The sequence below is a fragment of the Rhinopithecus roxellana genome, chromosome 9 (genome assembly GCF_007565055.1).
Source record: "Rhinopithecus roxellana isolate Shanxi Qingling chromosome 9, ASM756505v1, whole genome shotgun sequence".
In the NCBI taxonomy this organism is placed as follows: Eukaryota; Metazoa; Chordata; class Mammalia; order Primates; family Cercopithecidae; genus Rhinopithecus; species Rhinopithecus roxellana.
Genome location: NC_044557.1, coordinates 45443215 through 45454286, shown reverse-complemented (window position 1 = coordinate 45454286; position 11072 = coordinate 45443215). Strand labels below are relative to the sequence as shown.

Below are 11072 nucleotides of genomic sequence, written 5' to 3'. Positions count from 1 at the left end.
GCAACATAAAATGAAGCGCCATAAAATGTGCTATGCTTGCACTTATATGCAAAGTAGTGTAGCAGATGCTAATTTAGTAGATAATGAGTATGGCTATGTTCCAATAACCCTTTTATCAGAAAGTATAACACTTGGCCGGGCGCGGTGGCTCAAGCCTGTAATCCCAGCACTTTGGGAGGCCAAGACGGGCGGATCACGAGGTCAGGAGATTGGGACCATCCTGGCTAACACGGTGAAACCCCATCTCTACTAAAAAATACAAAAAGCTAGCCGGGCGAGGTGGCGGGCGCCTATAGCCCCAGCTACTGGGGAGACTGAGGCAGGAGAATGGCATAAACCCGGGAGGCGGAGCTTGCAGTGAGCTGAGATCTGGCCACTGCACTCCAGTCTGGGCGACAGAGCGAGACTCTGTCTCAAAAAAAAAAAAAAAGAAAGTATAACACTTAAATATATCCCCAGATATCAATAAGTTTTAATGACAACTAATACCGTAATGTTTATCACAATTACTTGCACATACGAGAAGATCAACACATGGTCATGCAGTTGACTAAAACTATGCCAGAAAAATAATAACAAGGTTGAGAAGTGGGGAAGTAAGGCTGACAGGACTTGAGTTAAACCTAAGGAGAATGAAGAAGTCCTATCAATGATTAGATAGTAAAAAGGCAAGGCAGTCTGGATGGAAGGACTCATATTATTAATATTAGCAGGCTTACTGGTGGTAAGTTAGGTGTGGTCCCAGAGAGTGGAGCAAACTTGTCTGGTGGAGACAGGAGCTAGCATCCTTAGTACTGGGACTGGTGCCTGCAGCAGGAGCCATCTCCTAAAGAGAACAAGGTGTGGGAGAAAGAAAAGATTTAGTTTCTAGTGCTCTATTTCTAAATTACTCAGCAGACAACTTTCTCAGGCTTTCTATTAGGGTTTTCAGTTGAGGATGCTTAGAAAAATTTTAAAGATTCACTCTCTGCACTCCACTCTAGCATCTTTCCACCTGCTTGCAGACAAAATTTTAAGTAGGAAATCCACAAAGAGAAGAAAAGTGTTTTACATTTGCGTAAGTAGTGGAAATAACAATATAATACAAATGAGTTCTAGTTTAAAAAATCAGGCAGCAAATGCTAGGGAACTTCAAAAAGTTCATGGAAAAACTGAAAGATAAAAATAGACCAGGGCTGGGCACAGTGGCTCAAGCCTGTAATCCCAGCACTTTGGGAGGCTAAGGTGGGTCCATCACTTGAGGTCAGGAGTTGAAGACCAGCCTGGCCAATGTGGTGAAACCCCATCTCTACTAAAAATACAAAAAACTAGCCAGGTATGGTGGTGCACGCCTGTAATCCCAGCTACCTGGGAGGCTGAGACAAGAGAATCACATGAACCCAGGAAGCGGAGGTTGCAGTGAGCCGAGATCATACCATTGCACCCCAGCCTGGGTGACAGAGCGAGCCTTCGTCTCGAAAAAAAAAAAAAAAGCCAAGTGTGATGGCTCACACCTGTAATCCTGAAACTTTGGGAGGCCAAGGCAACAGGATCACTGGAGCCCAGGAGGTCGAGGCTACAGTGAGCCATGATCTTGCCACTGTACTCCAACCTGGGCAACAAAGTGAGACCCTTTCTCAAAAAAGAAAACAGATAAAAATACAAAACATAAACTTTATTTTTCAGTTTCCATCGAGTTTAAGACACTTTTGTAAGCAATGATACCATCTAGTTAGTCCATTCCACAATAAATGGTGGTCCTGGATATTTAATCATGTTACTGCAGTCTGTTTATTAACTAAAGAAAAATGGGTGCCCTTTGAAGTTATTTTTTTTTTTTTTTAAAGATTAGGAAACAAGAAGTCAGAAGAAACCAAATTAGAACTCTAAAGTGGAAGTCTAATGATTTACCGTCAAAATTCAAAATTGCCCTTGTTTGATGAGAGGAATAAGCAGGAGCATTGTCCTAGCGGAGAAGCAATCTCTGGTGAAGCTTACCTGGGCATTTTTCTGCTAAAACTTTGCCTGTTTCTAAACACTCTCATAATTTTTTTTTTCTTTCTTTCTTTTTGTAGAGGTAGGTTTTGCTATGTTGCCCAGACTGGTCTTGAACTCCTGGCCTCAATGTATCCTCCTGCCTTGGCCTCCAAAAGTGCTGAGACTACAGGCATAAGCCACTGTACCCAGCCTCAAAACACCATTATAATAAGCAGGTTATTGTTATTTGGCTCTCCAGAAAGTCAACAAGAGCATCCCAAAAAACAGTTGCTATGACCTTTGCTTTTGACTAGTCCAGTCCACTTTTATTTTGACTGGACCGCTTCCACTTCTTGGTAGCTATTGCTCTGTTTGTGCTTTATCTTCAGGATTATTTTGGTAAAGCCATGTTTCATCTCCTGTTACAATTCTTGGAAGAAATGCTTCAGGATCTTGATCCCACTTGTTTAAAATTTTTATTGAAAGGCAACTAAAATTTTAAGTAGAAAACCCACAGAGAGAACAAAAGTACTCTTCTCTGTAGCTGATCTGGGTGCAATAGTTTCAGTACCCATCAAGTGGAAAGTTTGCTCAAGTTTAATTTTTCTGTCAGCATTGTGTAAGCTGAACCAACTGAGACATCTATGGTGTTGGATATTGTATTAGTCCATTCTTGCACTGCTATAAAGAACTACCTGAGGTCGGGCACAGTGGCTCATACCTGTAATCCCAGCACTTTGGGAGGCCAAGGCGGGTGGATCACCTGAGGTCAGGAGTTCGAGACAAACCTAGCCAACATGGTGATGCCCCATTTCTACTAAAAATATAAAAACTTTCTGGGAGTGGTGGCAAACACCTGTAATCCCAGGTACTCAACGAGGCTTAGGCAGGAGAATCACTTGAACCTGGGAGGCAGAGGTTGCAGTGAACCGTGACAGTGCCGCTGCACTCCAGTCTGGGCGACAAGAGCAAAACTCTGTCCAAAAAGAAAAAGAATTACCTGAGAGTGGGTATTGTTTAAAGAAAAGAAGCTTGACTCACAGTTCCACAGGCTGTACAGGAAGCATGTCTGTGAGCCTCAGGAAACTTAAAATCATGGCAGCAGGGGAAGAAAGCACATCTTCACATGGCCAGCAGGAGATAGCATGTGAAGAGGAAGGTGCTACACACTTTCAAACAACCAGATCTCGTGAGAACTCTATCATGGGACAGCACTAGGGCAATGGTGCTAAACCATCAGAAACATGCACATGATCCAGTCTCCTCCCTCGATGTCCCTCCTCCAACACTTCCTCTCATTACACTTCTACACGAGATTTGGGTGGGGACACAGAGACAAACCATATTAGATATTGTCTGTGCTATAATTGCTGGTTCTCTTCAATGAGGGCACAAACAAGATTAATTTTTTCTTCACAAATTGCTGTGAATGGTCTGCTGCTGTGGGCTTCATCTTCAACATTGTCTCATCTCTTAAAATGAGTTATCCATTTGTAAACTACAGATCTCCTTGGGGTATTGTCCTCATAACCTTTATGTGAAGCATCAGTGATTTCACCATTCTTCCACCCAAACCTCACCATAAATTCGATGTGTGTTCTTGTTTCAATTTTAGCAGAATTCATGTTTCTCTGATAAAAGAGCTCTTTTCTAAATGTCTTATCTTTGTTAGTGTCTCTCACTAGATCCTCTTGAGACATGTTATAAAAAGTCAGTTTATTCTGGTGCAAAAAAAAATTTGAAATTCACACTTTTTTATAATATATATTTTCCTTGAAAATTTTGAAGAATCCTTATATAGATGAATGATAGATTATCAAAGTTTTCCTAAATTTGTCAGGCTTTATTCTTCACAGTTTTCAAATGAAAGGGCTTGGAGAAACTGAAGAACTAAAAGGGTTGCAGATAGAGTCCTAAAGGGAAAGCAAAATTGATATACTTACATCTTCGACCTGGGCAACAAAAGTTATGAGTCAAGATATTTGGTCACATAACCGTAAAGATAAATTAGGTTTTATGACATTTTTGTTTTTTGTTTTGTTTTTGTCATTTTAAAATAGGGAGGTTTTAACTGAAATATCAATGAACAGTCCCATTCCCTATTCTCACCATTGGTACAGTGGATCTTGTTTTTCTTAATGTGGTACATATTAATAAAATTTATGAGATCTAAGGTCTACTGCATTTGAAAGATTAACCAACATAAACAGTACACTTTTATAAAACTCGTTAAAATGACAAAAACGGTTTCACATTTTTGAGAAACAAAATGATCTAAAATACTTAATATGAACTGGCATTACCTTGAATACATTGCATCATGATTACATGAAACAGCTGCTGAAACGGTCATGTGTTTGGAGACTACTACATCTGTAGGCTTTTTTTTTCTTTCTTTCTTTCTTTTTTTTTTTTTTTTTTTTTTTTTGAGACGGAGTCTTGCTCTGTCACCCAGGCTGGAGTGCAGTGGCCGGATCTCAGCTCACTGCAAGCTCCGCCTCCCGGGTTCAGGCCATTCTCCTGCCTCAGCCTCCCGAGTAGCTGGGACTACAGGCACCCGCCACCTCGCCCAGCTAGGTTTTTGTATTTTTTAGTAGAGACGGGGTTTCACCGTGTTAGCCAGGATGGTCTTGATCTCCTGACCTCGTGATCCGCCCGTCTCAGCCTCCCAAAGTGCTGGGATTACAGGCTTGAGCCACCGTGCCCGGCCCCATCTGTAGGCTTAATAGTAAACAGTTGTTTGGTTGGTTGGTTGGTTTGCTGCTTAGCATCAGGACACCCACTCCTTATGTGGGAAATATACAATTGTGTGAGTCTATGGGTTGAAACCCAAAAAGCCTGATGCTTTTTCTCATTCCTGGCAACCGAGGGATATGACCAAATTGGGTCAATTGAATGCCCTTGCCCCTAACTGTGAACAGAGACTAGTGTTACAAAGAAGGAATAAGAGATTGGAATCAATGCCAGTGTCTTTCCATTGCCCCATCGCGTCAGGGTCCAAGTGTCCAGGAGCTGTGGTCCCTTAACCAGCTTGTACCTTTGGCCATGGCACCAACTACCTACTTTCCCTATGTTCCCAAGTTATCTGGTAACCATTCAGGAAATTATTTTCCTACTTAAGTAAACAAAAATCAGTATCAGTTTTTGTTTGACAGATTCAATCATTCTTCAGAGATGTAGGAAAACTATTAGCAGCCAAGCGATGCTGCCAAGGCTAGTGTCTGGACTCTGCAGTTTTCTAACTTGTGATATTGGGTCACCCCACTAAGTTCCAGGAGAGCAGCAACTGCATCTGGCTTAATCATTATGGGATGGCCAGCTCCCAACTCCATGCCCTAGGCAAACAGACATTCAGTGAGTATTTATTTGACTTTGACTTGATTGAAGAAAATAGTAACACTTGAACTCTAGGTGTCCTCAGTATCTATTACAGATTTCTTGATCCTGACTGCTTTTAAATTTTTAATTTTTTAATTTTTTTTAGCAAGGAAACTAACGAATGATGACACTAAGCTTTAAATTCAAGTAAATAGGAGGCTGGGTTTTTTTGTTGTTGTTTGGTTTTTTTTTGTTTTTTTTGTTTTTGCATAAGCAGAAATGAGGAAGTCAAGAGGAAGAGATTAGATTTCTGTTGTGATAAATCGAATCTGCTAAATGCCATGGCTTTTTAATTGTCTTAATCACAAGTTAAACCAGTTGTATTGCTGCCTAGACGGCTATATATTTGTTTAAAAGTACAACAGTCCCTCCTACTGGACTTTGATCCTGCAAAAACAACTGTTATCTAACTCACCCTCAGACTATCACTGGAACACCTGCATAAAGAATGTTCTTTCATTTTTTAAAAAAGATTTTGCATATATGATTTATGTCAGCTTTCAAAATGATTAGAAAACTTTTTATTCTACTTTTGCTGCCTGTGACTATAGAAGAAGCAAGGATGTCATCTCTCAGATTTCTGAATATAGAGAAGACGGAAGTACTATTTTTCACAAAGACTGAAGAAACCATCATTGTAAGTTCAAGCTACAAAGATAAACAGCCTAATTCCAGCCACCTCTTTGTGAAAATAGAAGATCCTAAAATACTACAAATGGTGAATGTGACCAAGAAGATCTCATCAGATGCTACAAACTTTACCATAAATCTGGTGACAGATGAAGAAGGAGAAACAAATGTGACTATTCAACTCTGGGATTCTGAAGGTAGGCAAGAAAGACTCATTGAAGAAATTAAGAACGTGAAAGTCAAAGTGCTCAAACAAAAGGACAGTCTTCTCCAGGCATCAATACATATTGATAGAAATATCCTAATGCTTATATTACCACTAATACTATTGAATAAGTGTGCATTTGGTTGCAAGATTGAATTGCAGGTGTTTCAAACAGTATGGAAGAGACCTTTGCCAGTAATTCTTGGGGCAGTTACACAGTTTTTTCTGATGCCATTTTGTGGATTTCTTTTATCTCAGATTGTGGCATTGCGTGAGGCGCAAGCGTTTGGAGTTGTAATGACCTGCACGTGTCCAGGAGGGGGTGGGGGCTATCTCTTTGCTCTGCTTCTGGACGGAGATTTCACATTGGCCATTTTGATGACTTGCACATCAACATTTTTGGCTTTGATCATGATGCCTGTCAATTCTTATATATACAGTAAGATATTAGGGTTGTCAGGTACATTCCATATTCCTGTTTCTAAAATTGTGTCAACACTCCTTTTCATACTTGTACCGGTATCAATTGGAATAGTCATCAAGCGTAGAATACCTGAAAAAGCAAGCTTCTTAGAGAGAATAATTAGACCTCTGAGTTTTATTTTAATGTTCGTAGGAATTTATTTGACTTTCACAGTGGGATTAATGTTCTTAAAAACAGATAACCTAGAGGTGATTCTGTTGGGTCTCTTAGTTCCTGCTTTGGGTTTGCTGTTTGGGTACTCCTTTGCTAAAGTTTGTATGCTGCCTCTTCCTGTTTGTAAAACTGTTGCTATCGAAAGTGGGATGTTAAATAGTTTCTTAGCCCTTGCCATTATTCAGCTGTCTTTTCCACAGTCCAAGGCCAATTTAGCTTCTGTGGCTCCTTTTACAGTAGCCATGTGTTCTGGATGTGAGATGTTACTGATCATTCTAGTTTACAAGGCTAAGAAAAGATGTATCTTTTTCTTACAAGATAAAAGGAAAAGAAATTCCCTAATCTAACAATTAAAGCATTACTGAATTCCTACTCTGGGTAGGGCACTGTGGGAGAGTAAAAGAATAACTACAATGATACCTGCTCTTAAGCCACTTGTAATCTAATTAAAAATCTGACATTGGGGGTAGAGAATACACACACACACACATATATGTATATGTGGGTGTATTTGTGTATACACACACACACACACACACATATCCATACATGCTAAGTACTCAATGAGTGGTGGAGATGATAACATGAAAGTTCAGAGGAAGGAGACAACTTTTTTTTTTTTTTTTTTTTTTTTTGAGACAGAGTCTCACTCTATCGCCCAGGCTGGAGTGCAGTGGCACGATCTCGGCTCACTGCAAGCTCCGCCTCCCAGGTTCACACCATTCTCCTGCCTCAGCCTCCCATGAAGCTGGGACTACAGGCACCCGCCACCACGCCCAGCTAATTTTTTTTTTTTTTTTTTTTGTAGAGACGGGGTTTCACTGTCTTAGCCAGGATGATCTCGATCTCCTGACATGGTGATCCACCCACCTCAGCCTCCCAAAGTGCTGGGATTACAGGCATGAGCCACTGCACCTGGCCGGAAGTAGACAACTTTGCAACTGTGTTGGTTTGAGAATGTTTTGTAGGCTATGATGTGAATATGATACTTTCAGTGGTCTCCTATATGATCAATGTTAGATTTTAGGAGAATTAATCTGACAGTGAGTAGAGGGTGGAGAGAGAGGCCAGAAGCCAATTTAGAAAGGTTTAGGGAAGGAGCAATATAGTGCAAAAAAAAAAAAAAAAAAAAAAGTGATAGCACTGAGAATTGAGAAGAGCACTGGCAATTGAATTATAGGCTGTTTCTGTAGGAAATACATTCACTATAAAGAAAGAAAGAAGACAGAAGAGAAATGAGGTCGAAGAGCTGACCCTGTGTTGCAGGGTAAACAGTAACGCCTTTGGTAAATTACACGGAAGACAGGAGAAAGCTCAGCTCTGAGGGCAGAGATGCCACATCTACTTTAAAACATACTCATTTTGACGTGCTACTGAGAGCTCCAAATAGAAATTTACAAATTCATTCACTGAGTGAGAATTTACCAAATGTCTGCTATATTCCTTCTTTAAATACTTAGGATATATCATAATCACTAAAGAAGTTTTCTATTGCTCCCTCCAAGAGGGAAGTCCCCTTAGGGAAGGTTGGAAGAGTGAGGAGCTGGACATCATGCCAGGAAGCAGAGTTTGTGTTGCTGTCCCCTGCTCCACACAACCACCTGGGCACAGCAGATATTCTTAGGTTTGGGAGCAATGGCTGCAGATGGGACTGTAGTTTTAAAACTGCCCCTTTGGGAACTCAAGGACCATGCATCCTGTACTGAGGTCTCTGCAGCCATGTGAACTACCTTCACAGCACCAGAGAAAATATCCTTTGGATTTGTGAGACCAGTTTCCAGCCCTGCTATATTCGAGCCTGAACACTAAGACTTCCCTGTGCACCAGCAGATTTTTACTTCCTTCACTTTCAGTAAGGCATTTGGAAGCCGAACAGCCTCTTTGGACTGGAAAATACTGAGTTACCTGAGAACAAATGTGAAGTAGACGTTGAAGTGAGGCCTCTTGGAAAAACTGGACTTCCTGCTCACCTGACATAGGAAGCTTGAAAGGTTTTAATTTGAAGGGATAAGATATTTGATATTTAGTTTATTTTACTTCAAACTGTTTATGCTGATTTTAGCAGTTTTTTCAAGTCACTGAAACCATATTCATTTACATAAACTTAGATGACTGATGACTTTTCTGCCAAAACTTGGGAAATATTAGTTGGTTACGAATGAACACTTGTCAGCATGCAGTTGGCAGTATTTTTATTTTAAGAAGATTGGCAATGAAGAACCGAAAAACTAGCCTTAGAAGCCTTTTTTTTTTTTTAATTTAAGAAAATTAAAGTATCATTTGATAGGCATCCAAACCAGATACCTAAAGAATCACTCTTTTTTGATTAAAGACGTGTATTGGTCCTTGTGAGGTGTGAGAATTGAGTCCAGTCCAAATCACTCATCTCTAAGACATTTCATCTGAAACATATTGGTGACATTTTGTCTTTTGATTAAATAAAGAGAAACACTAACTTCCTAAGCGAAGAGCCAAATAACTAACTTACTTTCCTGGTCCAGTTGTAGCTAGGACATCTTATATCTGTGCGATGCTTTTTGCACTATGATGATGTATGTACCACGATGCCACTCTTTCTTTCTTTTTTGAGATGGAGTTTTCACTTTTGTTACCCAGGCTGTAGTGCAATGGTGCTATCTCAGCTCACTTCAACCTCCACCTGCCGGATTCAAGCGATTCTTCTGCCTCAGCCTCCTGCATAGCTGGGATTATAGGCACCCACCACCATGCCGGGCTAATTTTTGTATTGTTAGTACGGACAGAGTTTCACCATGTTGACCAGGCTGGTCTTGAACTTCTGACCTCAGGTGATCCGCCTGCCTCGGCCTCCCAAAGTTAATGGGATTACAGGTGTAAGCCACTGCACCTGGCCAACTCTTTCAAGAAGAAGAAACATTTTAAGACCATAACTAGTCCTTGTACCTCATATAATGTGATCTGATTGTGCCATATATTCCCAGTGTGTAAACTTTTGTAGGGCCAAAGAAAAAACTTCCCTTTTGTCCTCTGAAGGTTTGCTGAACATCAACCAACAAAGGCAGATAAATAGAAGAAAAGGATTTTATTTGATCATAGTTTTATGTGACTTGGGAGCCTTCAGAATGAAGACTCAAAGGTATAAAGGGGCAGTCCATTTTATGCTTAGTTTCAACAATGTATGGACAGCTGTGTAGAATATGGTTGGACAGAGTATAATCTAATGCTATTAGACGGGGAAATCCAGTAAGACCTGTCTGCTTAGATTCTTCTTGGCTTCTCTCCATAGGACCCTCTTTGGAATGGGGGTCTTATGACCTAAACTCAGACAGGGTGAGTCATATAATTTCTTTGTGGTCAGATTTTACATAGAAACACAGGGAGAATGCTACAGTTTATATATTATATATATATATATATATATATATATATATATATATATATATTTTTTTTTTTTTTTTTTTTTTTTTTTTTTTTGAGATGGAGTCTCGCTCTGTCACCCAGGCTGGAGTACAGTGGCGTGATCTCGGCTCGCTGCAAGCTCCACCTACCAGGTTCATGCCATTCTCCTGCCTCAGCCTCCCGAGTAGCTGGGACTACAGGCGCCCGCCACCACGCCTGGCTAATTTTTTTGTGTTTTTAGTAGAGATGCGGTTCCACCGTATTAGCCGGGATGGTCTCGATCTCCTGACTTCGTGGTCCGCCCACCTCAGCCTCCTAAAGTGCTGGGATTACAGGCGTGAGCCACCTTGCCTGGCCTAGAGTAGTATTTTAACGTTTTATGGCTGGCTTTATAAAAAAGGGGTCCTGATTTCTGGGACCTGATGTGAGAAAGAGGAATTCTAGTTTCTGTGACTAGTCTGGGGAAGAATGTGGGACCAGAGACAGGAGAGCAAAAGGAGTCAGAGAAAAAGTTTTGCTTCTAAGGCTGCTTCTGAGGCCTTCATTGTGGGGTATCATTTTCTGAACCCCAAAACTTTGAACTCCGTGTGTTTCACTCTCTGCTCTTGCTGTGTGACCTGAGGACAAATCACTGAACTACCCTGAGCCTCAGTTTCCTCATCTGTCTGACAAAGCTAATCATACCTTTTTCAAGAAACTGTTAAAACTTTAAGGAAAATAATGCATATAAAAACACAATTCGGCCAGGCGTGGTTGCTCACGCCTGTAATCTTTGGGAGGCCGAGGCAGGCGGATCACTTGAGTCCAGGAGTTTGAGACCAGCTTGAGCAACATGGTGAAACCCCGTCTCTGCAAAAGAAACAAAAATTAGGCGGGCGTTGTGGCAGG

At 40.8% G+C, this 11072-nt stretch overlaps 1 protein-coding gene across 1 annotated transcript; it reads left to right on the top strand.

Moving 5' to 3' along the window:
* Positions 1 to 5759: 5759 nt before the first annotated feature.
* On the top strand, positions 5760 to 7196 carry SLC10A5 (solute carrier family 10 member 5). The gene has a single exon (XM_010378470.2). It carries the CDS (start codon positions 5825 to 5827, stop codon positions 7151 to 7153), a length of 1329 nt encoding a protein of 442 aa, XP_010376772.1. The 5' UTR covers positions 5760 to 5824; the 3' UTR covers positions 7154 to 7196.
* The last annotated feature ends 3876 nt before the right edge of the window (positions 7197 to 11072 follow it).